The 23,527-nt window shown below is 41.1% G+C and overlaps 1 protein-coding gene across 1 annotated transcript; it reads left to right on the top strand.

Moving 5' to 3' along the window:
- Positions 1-661: 661 nt before the first annotated feature.
- Positions 662-23,316, top strand: LOC120844664 (papilin-like). The gene is made up of 6 exons (XM_040216564.1): positions 662-704; positions 10,721-10,957; positions 15,195-15,368; positions 21,095-21,247; positions 21,713-21,883; positions 23,129-23,316. The coding sequence occupies exons 1-6, from the start codon at positions 662-664 to the stop codon at positions 23,314-23,316; spliced, it is 966 nt and encodes a 321-aa protein (XP_040072498.1).
- Positions 23,317-23,527: the final 211 nt, after the last annotated feature.

Here is a 23,527-nt window from a genome sequence, read left to right as displayed (position 1 = left end):
ACCGTCAGTTCGACGTCAAGGCGCAGTACGTCGAACTGAAGTTTTACGGTATATTATATGATACAAGGGGTGTAAGATTATACCCCTTTTTTTCTAAGAGTGTATAGTAAACGTGGCGGTCGACATCTTGCCGCGGAACCCAGTTCCGCTTTTTGTTTTCAGGCATAGTCAGCCATTTATATATATATAAAAAAAAATTGTTTTTTTGTTTTTTTCTAGTTTTAAAGACAAATTAAAGATTGATTTTTTTTATAAGAAAGCTTTACGGAAACAACGTTGGCTTTCTGAGGCAATCACACTTACTACTGCTTATATATATATATATATATATATATATATATATATATATATATATATATATATATATATATATATATATATATATATATATATATATATATATATATATATATATATATATATATATATATATATGTGTGTGTTTCTTTACTTCTGTACGTAATTCCAAAGGTCGCACATTATGCGCAAAGATGCTTGCGTTCGACAGTGTTTATTGTTTCTGGAGAGCTTCATACCATCACTAAATTCGTTTTTTTTTTATTTCACGCTTCTTTCGTAAAATGTCAGGGAGACGGTGAAGTGATATATATATACCGCATTCGCAGTAAATTCATCACTGTGAACCCGAAAGAACGTCACAATGCAGAATAACATTTTGTGGATCTTCGTCACCGCAGTGCTTGGTTAGTATTGAATTAACAATGCAGCACAAGTTTTAATTATATGCACGCAATCTATATAGTTTTACTTTAATATTTTAATTTATTTTGGTGGTAGATACGAAAAAACCAGGCTGCCAGCTTTTACCTTTTAAAGCTACTTTATACTTTCTGATTATACTTCGTCCATCTTACAATGAAACGCATCAGGTACTACAGGCTATTTCAGCCATCCAGTGCTGTGAGTATTTTTACACGCCCCCACACGTCGCTGTGCTCATACCAAAGGTCATGTTACATTTACATGGCGTTGAAATGACTTCAGTGCTCGTAGTGTCCTCTTTGGTTCATTGTTCGGTGAACGATGTAAAGTCTATTGTTCATTGTACTCTATTAATTTATTTCTATGTGGCTCACCTTTTCTAAAATATGGATTCAACCTCTTTTTGAAAAACGAATTGAATGCTAATCCTGACAATACGTGAACCTCCTTGACTGCACAGTGAACGAAGATTATTTTTTTTTTTGTTTTACTACAGCCACATCTGTAATCGGTTTACCTTTCTTAGATTCGTGGCGTTTCAAGAAGGCCGTCACCTAAAACCTTGAATAATTAATTTCCGCGACGTGCGAAACTAATTAGATAATACAGAATGACGGAGTGTGTATCCGGGTTGCATAAAAAGAGATCCTTTTTTGCTATCCTCTAGTATTAGGAAGGTGATTTCAGATAAGATCGACCAAAAAAGGGTGGGTGGTCGACATTTTAAAATCAACTGACGTTTCTATATGCCACTCTCAAGTGCCTGGTATAAAGAAATCCGCACTTAGTTTTGTCCAGAAAATAAATTTGGGGACAGGAAAAATCGCAAAGCATGAAGAGGTGGACAGTTGCATTAACGCGCACTGATTGGGGGGGGGGGGGGGGGGGGGGGGGCACGTTTGAAAGTGAATAACTTGAATGATAATATTAGGCGAACTCTAATACTTTTTAAAGAACAAACTATGAGTACAGCTTGCTTGTAAGATAGACTAATAATATTTATGTAAATTTTATTTAATTTTCTAGAAATTGCCAAACGTGCATGCTCGAACGACGAATGGCAAAATTTGGAGGCCTGTATCTGATGAAATAATTTAAGCATTATCATATTATTTGGAGGTAGTATTTTACTTATATATGTCTAATATTAATAAAATAAATAAGGTATTTGAGTGATACAATAACGGGGATATATTTAGGCAAACATGGGAAAAAAAAAAACAATGAAAATTTCCGATACAAAAGAAAAAAAAAGAAAACAACAACACCACCTTCGATCTTTTTTTAAAATTTGGTACCTTGCCATACTCTGTTTCGGCATTCATTTCTATTAAAAACATGTTGCATCATTTTATTGAGAAAGAAGACACAGCTCCCCAAAGTAGGGTCCTTTTTCAAAGCCTACACGTAGCAGTGCCCTATACGAGAAGTGACTCTGAGTTTCGGTTTAAAAAAACTAACAAACATATTTCATATATTTTTATTCATATGAGGTAACTGACAACTAAAACGATCGGTCACACACTAAAAGTGAGGAGAACCTTTATACAGCATTTTACATACAGCGTACAAAGAGATATCATATTAGAGACTAGTGATTCGAGAAAAGATGATGCAGTGTGAAGTTTTACATCCCGGTATAATTTATATTAAAAAAAAAAGATGCAGCCGTTCCAGATAGTCACTCACAAGATGCCAGGCACGCCACGGCATGGCACAACCACACTATGCCGCCCCATAGACAACTGCACAGGGCTCCCCGCCTACTCTCCCGATAAGTACCGAAGCAGAGCTCCACGCTAGTGCAGGCTATGTACGAGACACTCTTCTGATGGCACAGGAAAACGCTCCACTCACGCACCTTACCTATACTGACTCGCAAGCGGATCACTGAATAAGCTTCGACACCAAGCACACCGGTCTTGCATTGCAAGAACTAATGGTGGCCGTAACATTCCTGAGATCATCCGGCCATCATGCCATTATACGCTGGGTCCCCGCTCACAGGAGCGTACCGAGCAACCAGGCAGCCCACAGGCTAGCGCGCGCACACACCCTCCCCGTGCTAGCCAAGGAACCTCCCCCCACCCCCTTCTCCTCGTTTCTGGTTTCCCCCTTCCAGAGTGGAAACTGAAAAGTTGTTCGTGGGCAGAGAAAATAAATAATTTATTATTATTATTATTATTATTATTATTATTATTCTCCTACGACTCCTACGACTCCTACGCCTCCTTCCATGTGTCTGTGGTTGCAAAAGACTTCGAAAAGCTTTCCGATCCTACCGTGTGGCCCAAATCATGCCTCTTTAAGGCCTTTCGAGGCGCCCTTCGCGAAGACCTGCTCCATGCATCCGAGGCAGCCGCCTCCCCTTTGAACGTTGGATAGATCAAGGATGAGTCACATTGATTTATTTTACCAAAACGTTCGCGGCCTGCGTACAAAAGCCGATTGCTTTTTCTCTAATGTTACCTTATCCAATTGCTCTATATTCTGTTTAACTGAAACATGGTTGTGTTCTAGCATCGGCTCCTCCGATTACTTCCCTCCTTGTTTTGAGGTGCACCGTCGCGATCGTGATTCTACCCGGCGGAGCAGAACGGGAGGTGGAGTGTTGGTCGCAGTCGACAGGCGCTACCGCTCTAGGAGACGCGAAGACTTAGAGAAATTTCCCGAGAGCGTATGGGACGAGATTGAGGCTGCAAAGGGAGTACGCGTTTTCATCGGTTTATTTTACCTCCCTCCCCAGACACCGCCAGATGAATTTCATAGTTGTCTTGTTGGCATAGAGAATACAGTGAATGACTTACAGGGATGCGAAGTCTTAATCTTGGGGGATTTTAATGTTCCTGGAGTCAACTGGCCGCAGCTTGATGTTTTTACGGACAACTTTTACTGCAGGCAGAAAGGCACCCAGCTCTTAAACTTTTCTTCTTTCTTAAATCTCAAACAACACAATAATGTTTTGAATCACCAATTTAATGCTCTAGATTTATGCTTCTCAAATATGGAGAGTGTGCGTGTAGCACGGGGTGAACTGCCATTAGTTTCTCAGGATACATATCATCCTGCACTTGATATAGTACTTTCTTTCGAGAATTCTTCTGTTCGTGCTCATTCTAGTGATTCCCCGCCGCACACCTCATATAATCTGTCGGCAGGGGACTATGTCGGGATGCATCATTACCTCACGAGTTTTAATTGGGCATTGATCTTGGAGTCGCCTGATGTGAATGACCAGGTCATGCTCTTCACGCAAACTGTTCGGAAGGCCATGGATACTTTTATTCCGTTAAGGACAGTTACTAAATCTCGCTTTCCTAACTGGTTTTCCAGTGAACTAAAAACACTACTGAAAAGAAAGGACTTCTTTCACAGGAAGTTTAAGAAAAGTGGCCTTTTAAAGTGGGAGGTGGAATTCAAGAACTGCAGAAAGCAATGTAAGACGTTCCTGGATCGCGACCGCCAGGCTCATCGTTGCTCAGTGGAATCAGATCTTGTCAATAATCCGAAGAAATTCTGGAAGTACATTAATTCACGTTCTGGGAGGCATATCGAGTCGAAGATTGTCCTGGATAATCACGAGAGCGATTTGAAGTCCGTGCCTGAGTTATTTGCTGAGCATTTTAGGTCCGTCTACAGGGATAGTACGCAGCGTTCTGCACCTGTGCTGCCTCACTTAGATGGGTTTGGTGACTTGTTAAGTTGCATTAATGTTGATGAAGAGTCCGTACGATCCTGTATTAAGAAAATGAGAGCAACATTATCAGTAGGGCGCGACGGCATTCCCTCTGCGATTCTCAAAACGTATCACGACATATTCACGCCGGTACTGTGCTCTATATTTAACAACTCGTTAAGGTTGGGAACCTTTCCTGAAACGTGGAAAGTCGCTGCTGTTGTTCCAGTCTTAAAGTCGGGAAAAAAAGGTGATATTTGTAACTATAGACCTATTTCTCTTCTCTCTCCATTTTCTAAGCTCTTTGAAATGGTAGTTCATCAATTCCTGTCTTTCAAATTTCGAAACTTAGCAATTCCCAATCAGCATGGTTTTATGAGCGGCAGATCAACAACTACCAATCTCATTAGCTTTATGTCTGCTGCATCTCGTGTAATATGTAACAGAGGTCAGTTGGACGTTGTCTACTTTGACTTAAGTAAGGCTTTTGACGTAGTCAATCACATTATTCTTTTATCCAAACTTTCCTCCTATGGAGTATGTGGCTCAGTACATGACTGGTTAAAAAGCTACTTGTCAGAGAGAGAGGCATATGTCCGGGTTAACAACATGAACTCTTCGTTGTACAGGACTCGCTCTGGCGTTCCTCAGGGATCTGTTTTAGGACCCCTTCTGTTCACAATTTTCGTAAATGACGTCTCTTTTGCTGTTTTAAATTCTTCATTCCTGCAATATGCTGACGATATAAAAATTTATCGAGAAATAGTTACTGAACGTGATTGTGCTAAGCTCCAGGAAGATGCATGTTCTTTCTACCGATGGTGCTCTGAAAATGACCTTCTCTTGAACCCGTCCAAAACCAAGGTCATGACGCTCTCTCGGAAAACTCACAATATCTCTTTTGCATATAATGTTCAAGGAGAGACTTTGTCTCGAGTAAGTGTAATGAAAGATCTCGGAGTCATGGTTGATTCTGGGTTGCGTTTCTCTGATCACGTTGGTAAACTGGTTAACTCGTCTTTGCGAATGTTGGGTGTTGCCTCTCGCTTAACCAGGGAGTTCAAAAACCCGACGGCTTTTATCACGTTATACTGCTCGCTATCCAGGTCACAGTTAGAATATGCCTCAGTTGTTTGGAATGGAATTTCTAAAAGTCACTCCTTGGAAATCGAACGTGTGCAAAAAAAGTTTGTTTCTATCTTTAAACATCGCTACATAAAGGAGGATGTTCACTGTTTAACATATGAGTCTGCGTTAGAGCGTGTTGGTTTGCTTAGCTTGCACCGGCGTCGGGAGAACGCGGACTTACTATTTTTGTTTAAAACGCTGCATGGACTCATCAATTCTCCGAGCCTGTTATCTGAACTGTGCCTTAGGGTCCCACGTGTGCCTACTCGTCTTCTGTCATCTTTTTATGTTTCTAGAATGTTTAGTCCGGTAAACCCAATTGTGAGAATGGCTCAGCGTTTGAATCATTACTCTGAAAAACTTGATATTTTCAACCCTTGCTACAGGACGTTTGTCCTTTCTATTAAAAACTTGCCCGTGCAGGATGAGCATTGCTGAATTGCTTTGTTATGTCTGAATGTCGTCATCTCCATGTCGTGTTTTCTGGTGGTGCAGTTGTTGTCCTTCGGTCTTGTGTTCCGTCTCTACTGTTACTGCCTCGTTTTTATTTCATTGTACTAATTACTCGTGCACTGCCTAGTATTATGCTAAAAGTGTATCTTATTTTCTGCGGAGATGTGTATAGTGTGTTTTTTTGTTTTTTGTTTTTTTTTTATCCACCAGTGTACCAGCACCAAGACCTCAGGGTTGTTCCTGGGCACTGTATAATAAAGATTGATTGATTGATTGATTGATTGATTATTATTATTATTATTATTATTATTATTATTATTATTATATATCATTGCCGACCTTTGGCACGGCCTGCGCTCAAATAAATCCAGGCGCGCGTCACCTACCTCTCCATGGTTGTTAACCCGCTATCCATGCGCACTATACCCTCCCGCCATATCTCTTGCAAGGTAACCGTTCTGGTTCGCCAAATCCAGACAGGGACCCTATTGACACAGCATCGTCGGCAGCGGTTCCATTGGAACGCCAGGGGGACAGTGTCATCTGCACCTGGCACCTGCCTAATCTGCCACTTCAGGGCGGACCTGCTCTATCTCCCGTGGTCCTGCACGCAGTACGCCGCATCCCGACAATAGTCTTGGCATCCATCGAACGCGCCCCAGTACCCTCATTCCTGAACGTCTGGGCCTGCCCTGACACCAGCATCCCAACCCAGCACGCCCTAGAGCTTTGGCGAGGCCTGCTCATGTTCCTCAGAAATCCAATGGCGCCTCCACTGGGAGACTGGCTTCTAGCCACGACCAGAAAGAAAAGGTCACTCCCACAATCCCCTTCAACGACCACCGCAGCGTCACAAACGCAAATATGTGGTCATTAAGAGTGTGTTCACTTCAATCCAGTACACGTAGTTTAGGCATATGCCAGTGCAAGACTGTTTTAACAAGTTTAGACAATTTGTGGTTAGGATGAGTAGATCATAGATTCCTCCCATTTGGACCGTTTATGCATTCTGTGGTCATCCTGCTTCAGTAATGTATAGGAGTCAATAAATAACGTATTCAGTATTTATTATAGACAAAAAACTGTAATTATATTCTAACCAGAAAAATAGTAAATAAGAAAAGCTTATTACGATGTCACCTTCCACACAATGTGCGTCTACTGCATTCAATTGAAGTAAGGGCAGGGTAATAGAATGTGGACAGGACGGTTACGGTACGCAGAGATTATTACTGTGCCTCCTTTTTGTTACTATTATGAAGCTGCCGTTCGTAATACTAAAATCAACATGTATCTAGCAGAGCTTGTTATTCGAAGTATGATGTGTTCTTAACTGTGAAGTACCCAAATATGTCACACATCTACAAAAAAAACCTTCAGTTTCTTGCAGACTTGGGCGTAGTTCAACAACTCTAGTCAAACTACTGTAGTTTAATTACTTTTCCGAGTAACATGGTAACTTTCGACTACAACTTTTTTGGTAATTAGTACTTTACTTTAACTACGTGTTTCAGGTAACTTCTACTCAAATTATTAACTACTTTCAAAATCTAGTGCTAATTTTGCTCATCACAAAAGTTTGAGCGCAGAAATAAATAAGACGTCGGCAGATGAAGTGGCATTCCCGAACAAGGGGCCCCCTCACATTCCGTTCCCACGCACTTGTACTCGGCAACCCTAGAAACTGTATCAAAGGCGTCCTTACACCGGCGCGCACGAAAGCAGGCAGAGATGCGTAACAAGCCTTCGTCGGGTATTGACCTCATCCGGTAATGCACGCAGGCGCCGCGCCTCCAGCTGCAACCGGAAAATGTGGCGACACTCCGAGGGTTGTTGTTTTCATGTAGTCTGCCTTTAGTGAGTTCTGACTCAAGCGGTAGGTTCCACGGGAGGCGCGGCTGGAACGACCTCGCAGCTGGGCGCCTGTTTCCATGGTCGCCTCGTCGTCAGCGCATACTCCCTTAATTGCAAAGCCGGACGCCCCCGCGCACAAACGGAGACACGGATAATCCGTTCATGGGAGCACGTTCCCGCTCCCGGCTGTAACTGTACGAGTGGCCATGCTTGTTCACGTAATCCTTCGCGTCCTTCTGACCGTCCACGCCAGGGAGACCTTCTTTCCGTTGAAAACGTTTTACTTGTCAGGCGCGTCACATCAGGATACCGTAGTCGCCGGCGAGGATTGCGAGTCATCCTTGGGAAATCCTTTTGTTGGACCCGGCGTCAGCGACGAAGTATGCGTCGTTTCATCTTCTGTTAAACCCAAACAATTCTTTTTCAGTAGCATAGCACTAGCTCTGCAACGAAATGCGCAGTCGTCCAGATGATCTCATCGTCGTGGCGCGAGACTTGATCATTTGACGGCCAGGAGCACTCGCTCAGCGTACTCTCCGACCGTTGTGAGAATAAAGAGGGGCCAGTCGTAACCATCTCAACTTGCCAAAGAAAAAAGAAAGGGAAGGAGAGTTTGTTATAAAAGACCCTCTAGGCTAGGGCAAACCTCACATGTTTCGTCATGGACACCAAAGGTGCAGACACTCGCTTACCCGACCCTGCCAAGCCTGTTTCTGAAATGCAACACTGCCGTTCCATCCAGCACCACAGTGGAACGTTTTTCAAGCCTGGCTGGGACGTCCTAAGGAGGAAAAGGAGAAAACTCTCCGATAAGAGCTTTGAAAGTCAATTGCTTCGGCGAGCGAATGAACTATTGTGGTGAAAACGCAAGACGTAAAATGACTGCATTTATTTTAGGCTCGAAGGGTTTTTCATGGGTCAAAACTGCTGTTTATTTTGCTACCACAAAAATATAAAAAGTAACTTCGAAAGTACCTCGCTACTTTTTGCAGTAGTTTGTAGTGTACTCAATTACTATTACAAATGCGTAATTTCTACTCTACTCCAATTACTTTTGGCGTTGATACTCAGTAACGTAACTTAACTACCTTTTTTTAAGTAATTTGTACATGTCTGGTTTCTTGTGACTCTTATTTAAGCAACACCAAGTATATTCTGTTGTCGACTACGCACTACTATTCGACGAACTGTTATAAGGTATTTACGGTTATTTACTCTGTATATTTTAACAGAATCTACTGAGGTACAAGAATCTAAATATTATAAATATTTGCGCCTCAAAACGATACTTTTTTTTAGCAAGCCAGCAGCCGCATGATACTTCAGTTTTTAAGCCTGCTTTTAATGTTTTTGGAACAATAAGATAGTTCGGTCAAAGAGCACTAAATATTTTTGACGTTATAAAATATCTAAGGAACAATATAAAACTAGTAGAAGTTATTAAACACGATTTTTATGACCACTTAAAGGGGCACTGACACCGCAAAGGTCGTATTCTTTTTTATTGTCTAAAACGATGCAAGTTGTAGTCATAAACACGCAAAAAAAATCGCATCGCGAAAAAAAATTTCACCGCGCGCGCGCGCGCCTTTTTATTTTTGGCGTTTATAATTCCCGCGCTAACCTCCTTGCTTCTTTTGATCGGTGACGTCAAAAATCAGGAAATTTAGAAGCTTTGTAGGCGACATTTCTATAACGGCAATCGTAAAACATGTTTTTTAACGCAATGACGAACGCACTGCGGCCTTTCTTTTTGAAATACCAAAAATCAGATTTCGGTGTGATGTCACTTCCTGAATTTGTGTTCTCCCTCGGAAACCTTGGCGGCGCTCGAGCAGAGGCTTATCGCCGAGTCGGGGAAGACCGGTTTTTCCCCGCGTCGGCTCCCTTCTATCCCGCCTGCTCACCTCCTCCTCTCTTCGGGTCGCGGTAGCAACGGCGCTTTGCTTCACAGCGTGGTGCGGAGGTCCGAAAGAAAGTTGAGTCGCAGGAGACCGCAAAATTTGACTCACTGCGCTGGAGCGGATCGCGCGGGAACTTCAAATTCGGTATTTGGAAATTGTTTTTTTAATTCACAAATACTGAATTCCCAAGTTTCGAATTTTGAGGGTAATGTCCCGGCATCATTTTCAATCGTTTCGGATAATAAAATGAATTACGATTTTGATGTGTCAGTGCCCCTTTAAACAGCGAAACTCGTTTTACTTTAGAGGAATTTTGTGCGCAGGGTAACGGGGTGTCACGTACCACGAACTATCCAGGAGTGACTACCCGGGACTCCCGTGCACTATGATGTCGTAGTTCACTGCGGTGGCTTTCTGGTCTCGGTTTATCTCTTTTATTTAATTCAAAATTCCGCCGCGTGATCATTATTGCGCAGTGTTTTCGCAAGAAAAAAAAAAAAAGATTGTTTTCGGGTATCATGTACTTTTGATTGTTCTGCTAAACAGAGTTTCCGAAAGCTGGAAAGCGCTTAATAATTAGAGGACATGTTTGAAATTGAAGTTCCCTCTGCCTGCCTCCTTTTTTGAAGACATGATCACCAAAATACAGAACAGCCTTGATCCTGTGACAACGAGTTTAAATTTATTATTTATATTGTGGCAACATTCATGGCCACTATTAATTATGACCACCTGAGACTGTGGTGCGGAAAATTAAGGAACTTATAAGTCGAAGGAAAAAACCAGAGGATAGCGTTGCAACGTTTTCCTTTGTTTTATGTTCCTTCGAGTAGCAAATGAGACACTTAAGTATGCCTGGTTCGGATTACAAACTGCAGTGATGCTAAAAAATAGTAACGTGGTTCTCGTACTTTTCTCAAACGTATGCTTTCGAATTGGAGACAAAATTAACTTGTTTCTGATAATTCATAATTGTTTCTAGGGGTCTGCCACTGTGATGATTATTATGTCGAAGATGGAGATGATATTGCAGCGTCGAAAGAAGAAAGCAGATGTGAGCTCCCACTAGAGGAAGATGCCAGAGGCTGGGAGCTTGTAGAGGGATGGTTCTACGACTCAACAAGGGACCAGTGTCGTCGTGTTCACTTTAGAAATGAAGACTGGGATAAGAAAAAAAACAGGTTTCGTAGTGAATTCTTATGCAGAAAAACATGCAAAAGTAAGTAATGTAATTATGCTGCATATCCTTGTCTCTACAAACAATGAAGAATGATTATATATATATATATATATATATATATTTGTTTTACCAGAGCAATTTGAAAGGAAGCAGGATTCCAGAAACAGATTTGCCAAAGAACGCTTTAACAGTTATATTTTGTTTCCCTCACCCGAGAATTGTCTATGTGACAGCCTCTATTAAAATTCATAAACGAAGGTTTACTAAAGTTTGCTCAATTTATCCTTAATTCTAATTTAAGTTTTTTGTGAAAAGTTTTAACGACATAAACAAACTGTCGCTGGAATCATGTATGGGGCACACATAAATACTAAACACTTGGAAGATAGATAATCACTTTTATTTACGTTTCAGTATCTGCTATGTTTAGCAAACTAATGTCAGTGCAGTGTTTTTTTCTTGTGTCCTGTTTGAGCACCATAGTGATTTCCTCTTGGATGTTTTTGGGCCCACAAAAATGAGCATTATTGTTATTAATCTTATTATTCTATACTTTGTCTCATCCAACGATGGACTAAAGGCCAAAGTCGCAGGCCGCCAGGTCCAATCACGTTACACGCCGAGCTATGACATTTTTAACATTGATAAGGGGTGCACGAATAATGCTCCGAATACAAAAGCGCTGCCTCATTTTTATAGCTTCGACACTGCAAAAATCCTTTATGTCGTGGCTTTCTTTGCGATGTAAAATTGATGAGTTTTTCAGCGCAATTCAATTAGAACCACTGTCCGCCCATGCCCACTAGACGTAGGCACCGACACGTGCACCGAAGCGAAATACCACGCAATTTATAAGTGTCTTGTTATTGGATCTGGATGTCCGTAGCTTTTGCCTTTAGTTCACCCTAGGGTGAGACGAAGTATAGGCGGGTAATAAAAAAAATGTACGCAAAAAAAAAGGCTCGACATAATGGTAACCATACTAGAAAGCAAACAGCCTGGAAGGTAAAATCCTGAAAACACCTTTGGCAATGACGGAAGGAGAATGGTTGTAACCTCAGACGAGGGTAGAAAGTTGGGCGAGTTGATGATTCATAATGATTAAAAAGCGCGACAGGACAACGGACACAGAAGGAGACACAGACACAGCTATGTTTCTGTGTCTCCCTCTGCGTCCGTTGTCCTGTCGCGCTTTTTAATCATTGTAACCTCAGCCTTGTTTAGAACTGCATCTAGGTGCATATTTATAAAGTGAGGGCACATGTGGAATGTCTTGATGCTTCCAGAGTTACCAACCTGTCTTTGGCACATTTTTCGGTAGCATTTTTGTAGAGTCCAACAGCTAAAGCGCAAGCAGTTGCGCACCAAACTCTTTTTTGATCGGAGTTTTTCTTTCTGGTTATATGCGGGGCTAGCCGTTCGCAAATATATTTTTTTCTGGAAGTTCTATTTTCTGCGTTGTTTTAAAAATTATGACTTTTAAAGCTAGCAATGCGGAAAGTGTTCTACTTCAATTAATTTATTGCTGTCCAGCTATACTTTAGTATTTTATATTTTTGTGTTGCTCCTTACTCTTGTCGCCCAATTGCTATCGGAACCTTTCATGGGGGGAATCAGTTGCACTGATTTCGAATCGTAATTACAAGTTCCTATAACATTTTTAACGACTTTCATTACCAGCTACTATCGACATGACATAAATCATCCTTAAATTGACATGACGCTCATTGCAAGAATGTCGAGCGAGAACAACATTCACACAGTTTGGTACCCGCACACAGCAGATGGTATTAATAAACTTGAACACGAGCAAACACTGGCTGAGAGATCTACATCTAATAACTTCAGATACACCGTGTCTGCGAGAGTTCTACTGGAAAAAGCCAATATCCAGCCATTTGAGGTTAGAGCGAAATTGAGCATATTGAGAAATCTATATCCTTTATGAATTGAATCTTAAATGTCAATAGTGATAGATACATCCAATTTTCAACAAAAAGTTCAGCTAGATTAAATCATACTAGGACTATTAAACAATTAAACAATATAAAATTAAGCATGGAATTGTTTTTCTAACGAAATGGGCCTTCATTCCCTTGATATTTTTGTTGAGGCGGTCGCTTCTGCCACTAAAAAGTAAGTGCTCGTAAGCATATCACACTAGGGTAATATGTAACCACCCCTGCTCCAAATAAATGAATAATAAAAAAAGACGTGTAATGTTGTATATAAAAGCCGCCGAGGAGGCTTTTAGTGAGGAAGTGAGGAAGAGAAAGAGACTAGACCGCGCGGTGCCGTCAGAATGCCGATCTCTGGTTCGAATGATTAGTGGGAATACCTAACGCTTCCTGCTTCTGTCTCCACTGCACTCGTCGAGAGCGTCACAACGCGGAACGCCGGCATCCGAAGTTCAACTCTCGTATTCGAAAGCGTTCGACGAGTGCAGTGGAGACAGAAGCAGCAAGCTTTGTCTTCCCACTAATCATTCGAACCAGAGATCGGCATTCTGACGTATTCTCTCGTTTCCTCCTCTCCCTCATTTTCTCAGTGCATAGTCGGATACAAGTTAAAATTAAGGGTGCAAAAAATGAACACCATCACCTACGAACGCTAACTTTGAATTGCTCCGTGGACCAGCCATAGCGATTTATATGACGTCAGTGCGTCACGCGCCTTTGGGAACAGTGGCCTTCGGTAATGAGGGTGTTGGAGGAGCGTTGCCGCATTCGTAAGCATTTACTGTAGTAAAGCAAAAAAAGTTCGTAACCCTAAAACGAACATGTTCTCTTTGTTTGTTTGTTTTTTTTTAAAAAGGGAAGGGGGGCGGGTAACAGCTGATGCTTAACATTTGACATCATATTATTGCTGGTGCTTGCACAGACTAAATATATGTCTGCGATTGAGGTAGCAGAGGGTCTTCAATATTTATAGTGTCCCAAGTTGACGTCCCTAGGTGCGGTAGCGTCGTAATAATGAAGGACGAGGGAGGGTAGGTGGAGGGAGGGAGTGATCGCCCCCCGGCCATTAGAGTCATTTCTAGCAAACAGTCTGGCGGGAGGAGAAATAAATTTCTCCCTCCACCCTCGAGAAAACTGCCGACGCCCCCGCTTGCGTAGTTATTAAATCTTGTTTTAATTTGATTTGATAATCATTGTGCGTATTCAAGTTATAAAATGTCCGACTTCCTGTTTTTGTTTTAATATACGGGTTTCTTCCTGTAGAAGCTTCAGGGAATTAAACCTGTGTATGTTGTAGCTCTTTTGAACATCAAATTAACTTGTCGTTCTGCTGTAGCTTCTGCACTATCGCTTTGATCCCACTGTGGACGATCCGCAAAAATGGGTTTCTCAATGTATCTCGCTTGGATCTAGTACAGAGATGCGGCTAGGTGCTGCACGCAAAAGTTAAAATGTAAACGGATGGACTTACCTCGTTCAAAAATAAAAAAATAAAAACCTGTTTCGCCCAATAATGGCGCTATTTCCGGGGGATGGTGAGATGTTCGTTGACTTGGAGACGCTGACGGCCTATGGCGTATGAATCGAAGGCGTCCGGTATCCGCCGGTTCGAGTTTCGATAGCAAACGATTCAATGAAAGTTTTTCCATGCATCTGTTGGCAGCGTCTCCAAGTCAACAAACACCGTCAGCGTCGCAGGGAAATGTCGCCGTAGATTGCCCAAAACAGGTTTTTCTTTTTTCTCTTTAGAACAATATATGTTTATTCGGTGATATTTTAACTTTATACGTGCACCACCTAGCCGCACCTCTATAGTAAATCCCAGTGGGATAATCGAGAAATCGATTTTTGCGGACAGACCGAAGTCGAATCGAAGCGTAGTGTACACGCTCTAGTATAGAATGGTTTTTAAACTTTAGTTCCCTGTCATGTAAAGAATTGCCATATAAAATTTTATTAAAAAAATCACAAAACGCGTTTCTGTGGATAAGCTTCTAAGCACTGTACTATAGAACATACATCCGACTACTTTAGAAACATGAGTAAGATACGACAATTATTTGCTTCTAAAAAAGGAGCTTTTGCATGCCATTTTTACAACATTCATGTCTCGTCAATATGGACCCCGTTAATATGGATTCCTCGCTATATGAACACAATTGTCGAGGAAAAACTCCAAAAGTATATGCATTTTTGTCCCGTTATTATGAACAACTAACATAATGGACAATTTTTTGAGGGAACGGACGTGCCTATTTTTACGAGACATCACTGTATATCATTTACACAAATTTTTTATGAACCTTTTTATATTTAAGGCCGTGTACCCTCATACTGCTTTACAACGCCTGAAGAGCACGGGAGAAAGACGAGTTATCCAATGCTCACGTATAACGCAAGTCTAGGAGAATGCAAAAGCATATCGGCACCGAACGATAAGCCTCAAACCAATGTATTTAGAAGTAGAAAAGAATGTAATAAAGTATGTCGAGGTACGTACGACACCTTTCTACAAAAAGAACTACAAAAAAAAAACAAAAAAACACAATAACATTTGGATATACGATTTTTTAATTATTGAATCGGTAATCTGGCTAAATTTTTGTTTCACAATAATTATGATACTGTGACTTTCGAGGGTTTCAACATGCCGTCTTTTTTAGCTAATATTTGGCGCCGTTTTATAAGTTCCACCGTTTTACTAGCAGGCAGGTGCAGAGAGCTGCGATGGATGGCACGTGCAGTCGCTGTCCGCAAGTGGGAAGGAAAAGAAGATGGCTGAATTCTTAATACTCTATTGTATAGGACTTCATTCTGCAGTTGCCAAAGGCAATACTGATTTTTGCCAAGGCTTTGGGCCTTAAAGGCAGTGACGACAAAAAAGCGGATATCAACAAGAACAGGTTATCTGACTGTTGTCATAAATCGAGGAAAGATTGAAGTTGGTTATTGTCTTCTTTTCAATTCGTAGGGCGGAAAGTGTGTTTGCCAAGTTGCAAAAAGGCGCCACCGTCATACGGAGTGTAATTTGAATACACTAGGTGTGCCAAAAAGTTTACTGTGCTTTCTATTGTAAAAATAAGCTTCGCATCGCCAACGCTAATTCTCCGCTCAAATGTAGCGCCAGTTGTCCAAGCTGCCTGCCAAAATTTTAGGACTAACCGTGATCTTATTCAAAACTTAGAAGTGATTTGCAGAAAATTTTCATGAGATAATAAGGCTCATTTTCGCCCCATTTTCGCTAACCGGCGCAATTCAGCACTATATATTCGGCCGCGATTTTCTCATTGAACATTTGAGAAAATCACTCATAACTTTCAAATAAGGTAATGGAGAGTTCCTTAACTTTGACATCTGGTTTGAGCCGCTAGTGCTACAATTCGGCTGTAAATCGGCGTCCGTTAATGCGTAGTTTATTTTTGCGATAAAAAAACAAAACAAATAAAAACAACAGCATTAACATTTTTGGGACACCCTGCACTATATGGAATATTTAACCTTATTGTTTTATAGGTGAGCGATCAGTAAACTGCTGAAATTAAGATGTTTGTTTAGGGGGCGCAGGCAGCCGCTCGATTAAGAGGATTCAAGCATAACTATCCATCCAGCCACGTACCTATGCAAAAGGCATATTAGCAAAAGGTACTGGACCGTTTTGGGATCACTGAGAGTGCCACCGTCGGGTGCTCTGCCGTTCTCCATTTATTATAAATGTCACCATGGCCATATTTTCCCACAGTTAAAGTTCATATCTATAAAAGAACGCATATAAGTTGCACCGTTACGTAAGACTCAGACAGAAATTGCAGAAAAACTCCGTGATTCATGCAACGGAAAATTAGGTAGTACACTATTTGTACCAAATATGCATTGCTCCACGTGTGATGTATTTAGGTCTGATTGTTTTATATACTAAATTTTCTGTAAAAAACCATCAAAGAAGGGGCTTACAGAAAAAACTAGGGCTACCTTGTGTACTGAATGAAACATTGCAGGTATTGCATAGAATTGAGAAATGGAATGTCCAAAAATGCACACTAAATAAGCCACTAAAATGTCCCATAATAAAATCTAGGACGTTTGCAGAGGATGCCTTATGATTGTTGTCAGTGATAAAAACTTTGTTTTGAGCTGCAACTATTTCATGAGTACCGTCCTCAATATGTGCTTATCGTGGCAGGGGATATTAAATGGGAGGGAAATCATCCACATATGTTAATGAATTTGGTAACTAACTTAATAATTAAATTTCGGGATATTTAGCAGTATCTGTTTTGATTGCAGATTTTAAATAATACGCCAATTCATAAAACTGAAAGAAGGCGACACATTTTAGGTAGTCACCGAATATTTATAGGTTTAGGTTGCCTATTTCTAAAACTTATTTTGTAAGGAGCGCCAGGAGCCCTGCTGAGACCGGAACGCAGGACAGTGATCTACACGTGATGAACATAGGGTCTTTACTCGCTAGCATATCCTTGGTGCTTTCACCAATGACCAGCTGCCAAGATAATGAGAAAGTGTCAATCACGTTGATGCCATATTGTCCTGCGCATCAAGGCCGGTTCACTCACTTGCGACTGCTTGAGGGCCGTGTGTTCTGAAAGATCTAAAAATGTTTTGCAACAAGAAAAAAAGAAAAAAAAAAAAAAAAACACTGGCGCCAGCTATCGGAGAGCCGTGGAATACTTGGCGGTTCTATAGATATATATTTTTTTGTGCGTAATTGTTTCTTCTTTGCCCTGAAATACTTTTTTCCCGTTATAACGACTGTTTCTCATAGGAAGTACGCACATTTGACCTCGCAAATCTAGCCAAACCTTCGCTCTAGTGAAATGCAAGGCCACTGCGTAGATGGCGCCAGCGTGCCACTGTGTTCTCTCGTCGTAAGGTATTTTTAGATGTTTTAAGGCACTTGGCCCTAAGAAGTCGCCGATGTGTGAACTGGTTTTTATAGTCAACTGGCTTCCTAGCTTGTCTCCTACGTTTACTTTCAGATTCAGGCGAATAAACGCGAATAATGGCAGATGTTTATATAAAACTGTTTAGCCTCCTTGAAAATTTTGTGAATTCAGTTTGCCTCTGGTTATAACAGCACTCAATACTGAAATTGTAAATTAATACAGAAAACATGTGATTAAAAGTTCGGTATAACATCTTAATGATATCGCCAATGTATTATAATGGTCTCCCAGCACGAGGAACGCAAAGTAAAGACAATATCACGGTAACGAACGCCTCTTCTTAAAGTTTACGGCGATTAACACAATTACCTTGCATTTATACTCATACATGATGCTTCACGAAACGCCGCCCCCCCCCCCCCCCCCCCCCCCCAAATCGTTCCTGAAAAACTATGCATCTCACCAAAAAAGAGGTCGATATTGTCAGGAAGGAACAGGCGAGGAAACAAAGGATAACTGAGGAAACTGAAACCTTTAATGGGGCAAACTTGTGCCCAAAAATAAAAAGGAAATAGAAGATAACAGCAGAGCGTCGCGGGCGTCGAAGTTGGCGTAACAGCAGAGTCGAACGCTGGGGCGAGACTGACTGCGGCTCGCCACGCGGAGCCCAGCGTGGGCTGCTGGGACAACCGGCGTAGAAGATTCGGCGTGTATAACATTCGGACCTCGAACAAGCAACAGGGTTCTTGAATTTACCAGAAATCTAAATTCAAAGAATAAATAAAAGACGCGTCGTCGCTCCCAGGGATCGAACGCTGGGCTTTCGCACGAGAGTCAAGCGCGTTAACCACTCGGCCACGCACGCGGTCTCTCGCGGACGCGCGTGGCAATATCATGATGACCTTTGCCAAATGGTCAATTTAGTAATATCAAATATGTTCGCGATAAAATGCTTATACATTATTTCGGAAAAATCAAATTTTTAGTGAGTAAATCTAAGGTTAGGTTATAAATAAAAGAAAATGCTGGGCTTCTTTTGAAATTACTTTATAGCGAGTTCGTTTCACTGCACTCGTAGCCACACGTGGCGACCCGCAGCGTGGAGCGGGTTTGTTTTGACCGGCAATCCACAAGCGGCTGCGCTCTCCGAGTTCGTTTCGCAGCCGATACTCAACGCGTGCAGACACTCGTTGCACCGAAAGAACCCAGCGTGCATCAGCATGCAATCCCGCCATGCATCGCTCAGGGGAGGCGTAAGAGCCGACGACGGGGGTTCGTCTGCTCCTGGTTTGATACAAGATACAGAAAAAAAATTTGTTAGAAATTGAGTCCCACAAAAGACGGGATTGAACGAAAGCTTGATTTGTGACTTTCTGTCATTTCATGAAGGAAGCAATTGACAACCCATACTTTTGCACGTTTGAAGTCTTCTTGGTGTCGTGCAGTCTCTGAAAACTTTCGACGAGTAAAAACATGCTTGGGACAAACGCATGCTTCTGTGGCCACTAGCTCTCTTTCACGGTTGTACCATGAAAAGTTATTGCCAAAATATATCCTATTGAGAACTTACGAATGGACTCCATTTGTCGGCAAAGTTCGCCCAACAGAACCATTGATGCGCAGCTGAGAAAGCGAGACATGGTGATTTTAACCAAGGTTTAGGTAAAATCATCATCAAAGTCATCATCATTATCACATTTACCTACACAAGTCATCTTGGACCCTCGTTTGTTTGTATGAGACTGCTCTCGATATCACCGCATTAAGAATAAAAGCTGACCCAGCTGTATGTGAGCAAGGATTCAAATCGAAGTTGCCGCGAAGCGTATAGTTAGAGGATCCAGCGGGCTATAGTTTGAAACCGCATCCTTTCAGTGATTCACGTTTAAATTTGATCAAGCCTATGCGTGACTAGTGTAACGGATGCTTTCTCCAGTGCAAACAGTTATGTAAGACTTGAAATAATGCTCGCCTTTTGTTATTTCATGCAAGTTATTTTATTGTCAGCACTTGGCGGAAGGATATGTAGTATGTAAATATCTCTACGACAAACGAGCTGTTTAAGTAATCGCTAATACAAACATTGCAGCAGCCACTCTGTTTCGTGTTCCGGCCTGTTACGTCAAACAGCAAGGCACTAGTTTAGGTTTGAGGTTAGAACTCTTGGTACAAACTTAGATCTACAGCATAGATGGCGAGAGCATCGGTTTGCACTCGGCTAATTCGTTAGGCCCGTTTCTTCATGCGGCACTCCATGAGTGCGATGGTTTCTGGGAGACAACTCTCACGGTGCCTGTGCGTGAGAAACGAACTCGCTATTAGAAATATACTAGGCGCGTAAAACATTTCGCGGCGACAAAAAGAAAAATAAACTTTAAATTAGGACGTATATCAAGGCTTCAATTTCTTTTGCAGTGCATATTTACGCCTACGATCATGCTTTTCGTGGCAAAATCGCGCAACTAACATGCGTCGCCACGCATTCGTTGAATGGCGGAAACAACCCCCCCTCCACCACGTCCCCCATGAAGTATTCCGGTCGTCACATCAAAACATACCCGCATGCTGCAGTTCTACTCTTATTAACACGCACAAAGTGTGGGGGGGGGGGGGGGGGAGGGGGGGGGCGAGTTGAGACGTTCACTGATTGTGCCGCAATCATCACTATACAAAAGGAAAGGACCCAGGAGGAAATAGCTGAACAGAAGCGGCGAAATGCTGAGTACGAGGGTGAAAGCGCTAAAAACAACGGACAAGTAAAAGAAACGGACAACACAGAGCGCTCCGTGTTCTTTTCTCTTCTTTTACCTGTCCGTTGTTTTTAGCGCTTTCACCCTCGAAAATATGGATAACCAATTAGCCCAAGTGCATACCCTCCTGCTAAGTACGGCGCGTAGCAGCGTCTGAATTCGTCAATTCAATTAGGGCATGTAAGTTGTGATTATTGCTTCAAAATTATAAACTGATATTCATCACGCTGGATAAGGTTATTCTCATTTTTTTTATTTCAAGTGTTTTTTTGAAGCGCCCGAACGCTTGTAACACTATAAAAAAAAAATCCCCAGTCAAGAAGCTCAGCTAAAAAGGGTTCAGTCAATAAATGAAAAAAAAAAAATATGACAGGTGTCTTTACAAGTACTTCCCATGCCGACGTTTATGCAGTTGCACCATGTTGATATGAAGGTACGGCCCGGAGCAGGCTGTGGGACTGCCACTGTGTACAATACTACAGGGTATTATATTTATATTCTATGTGTAGTGCCTGTCTTCTTTAATGTGTTGAAAGCTAAGCAATTTTCAATAACCACCTCAAGACCCAGATCTCGGACAATGTGGGCCATCCGCTCATAAAAATTGCAGTAATAAAAAGGAAGCCGGATTCCGCTTTAACATGGAGACTAGAAGATGCGAAAGGGTTCACTGTGGTTCCTTTTCTTCCGAGCAAAAGTGCTATGAACTTTGTGGAAGTAAGTATAGCGCCTTGTTTCTTTGCCTAAAAAAAAAATATTTTTCATAAATATTTGTAGTTCTATTTTTGTTGTTTCTTTTTTGTTTAACAATGCCACTTACGTATTTTTGTTTTTGTTTTAATTATTTGTGAGTTACTATACATACCGGGAAAAGCCTGAGACAGAGCGACACACAGATAGGGGGGACAGAGAGGAACATTGCTTATGACCCTTTGTGTTACATACTCTGTTTTTCTTTTTTTATTTATGAGTGGTCATTAGCTAGCCTGTTTTTTTGAAATATCTTTACAATAAGTCGTTGCTTAGTGCCTGTCCGTGTCCGCTTTCTACGCCTCCCTGTCCTTTGCGTTTTCGTTTGTGCAACTATGGAGGACTGTTTATGCATATACACATATTCCCCCCGTCAACGCATCCTGGTATTCATTTGTGCTTATTGTATTTTTTGGGGGGGCTGGGTACAAGAATTCGTGCAGGTAAAATGTAAGCTTCCCCGCATTACATCGCAAATATGTGAATCTCAAGAAACGCGGTACTGGTACAACGAGACATCGAAGAAATGCGAAAAAATGGACGGATGCAGTGATGATACTAACAATTTCAGGACTCCGCAAGAATGCTGGAAAACATGCTCCAGTAAGAATTAACGGCTTTTTTTTAATGACTGTTTTTTCAACGCCTGTCAAAACGTTTTAAAATTGTTATGCTGGTGAATGTTCGAAGATTGAGACTGAAGATTATCAATTAAAAAACAGTCATGATACAGACTCAATTTATGAACTTTTTTGACACTCACAAATCTTTTTAGGAAGTGCTAGGCACAAGTTAATTTAGGCGTTACTAATAAACAGAAGAACTAAATTTCCATAAAGAACAAACCTTGTCTTATTTGGTCTTCAAATTCGACGAAAGGCAATATCAGCGGGAAATATGAATTAAAGTAATTTTAAACCTATACTTTTGTAGCAATTATGAAAAATAAATTGGCGATTTATGAAGTTCTATTTGGATATGTTCCAACTATATTTCACTAAAAAATATTAAAATAATCGCTGTATTCTATGTCTCAAGGTTATTCGCGACCGGAAAGTGTAAGACCAGGTATAAAAATATATTGCCCGTAGTCCTCCTACACTTACCATCTTATCCTAACCTTGGTCGAACGTACAAAACTTTGTTTCCGCTTAAGTAATGACGCAGCCAACGCTGCGAGCTAAGGGGACCAATCAAACGGTATCGAAAGCACAAGTCGCTGGCCTTTTCCTCTTTTGATTGGTTCAGTGATGATAAAACACGCACAGAAACACGGGGAACACTATGATGGTGAAAATCGCTGTGTGATTGGTGTCATCAGCTCGTAGCACCGGATGTATGGACGTAAGGTGAAAGAAAGTATAGTACACTCTACGCTGACCAGAAATAGTTTATAATTAGATGTTGCTAGAGAGGCTATGGAAATCAATGTAGATATTGTTTTGATTTCCTGTTTTTTAATCTTCTTTGCTCTTACCCCAGACTGATAGTTCTGTACGTGCTTCGTTGGACCAGGAGTTAGTACTCCACTCGCGAAATGATTTGCTATAATTTAAAAATATAAACGTCGAATTATTTTCTTCACTAAATAAATGAAAAAAATAAACCTCATTTCTACATGGACAGTTAACATTTTACATATGCTGAAGCTTTCTACGACTGCTACCAAATGTATGACTTAAAAGTGAGATTTCCTTCTGCCAGTATGATAATTATAATATGGTAATAACTACATAATGTGGAAAGTAAAGCAATATTGGATACGAAAGAAATTCAGCCTAATATTGTGCATGCTTCAACTACCCGAAAGAAATAAAAGTAAAAAAAAAAACAATTGTGAACTTACAGATGAAAGAGAAAGCCGCTGTCTGAAAGAGCCAGTGAAGGGAAGATTTAGTATAGGATTGTCTCGGTATTATTATGACCTGAATCAAAATGAGTGTATAAAAACCACCCGGTTAGCCCTTTGGCGTAGAACCAGAGATAAAAACATTTTCAAGACCCAAGAAGGATGTGAGAAAGCTTGCAAAGCGTAAGTTTCTATTTTTGTAATGCCTCCACTGAAGCGTACCCACGATGACTTTAAGGGGCACTGACAGGTCAAAATTATATATATATATATATATATATATATATATATATATATATATATATATATATATATATTCTTTTTTTTTTTTTTTGTTATCCGAAACAGTTGAAAACGATGCCTGGACATACCCCTCAAAATTCGAAACTTGTGAGTTC

Source organism: Ixodes scapularis, unplaced genomic scaffold, assembly GCF_016920785.2.
Source record: "Ixodes scapularis isolate PalLabHiFi unplaced genomic scaffold, ASM1692078v2 PGA_scaffold11__112_contigs__length_91849675, whole genome shotgun sequence".
In the NCBI taxonomy this organism is placed as follows: domain Eukaryota; kingdom Metazoa; phylum Arthropoda; class Arachnida; order Ixodida; family Ixodidae; genus Ixodes; species Ixodes scapularis.
The sequence above is the reverse complement of the archived record's forward strand: the minus strand, read 5'-3'. Positions and strand labels throughout refer to the sequence as shown.

Bases quoted from the DNA above. Each gene is read 5' to 3' on its own strand.
- LOC120844664 (XM_040216564.1), top strand. From the start codon at position 662: ATGCAGAATAACATTTTGTGGATCTTCGTCACCGCAGTGCTTG. The intron at 705-10,720 runs GTTAGTATTGAA...AATTGTTTCTAG, and splicing joins CTTCGTCACCGCAGTGCTTG to GGGTCTGCCACTGTGATGAT. The intron at 21,248-21,712 runs GTAAGTATAGCG...GCTGGGTACAAG, and splicing joins GTGCTATGAACTTTGTGGAA to AATTCGTGCAGGTAAAATGT.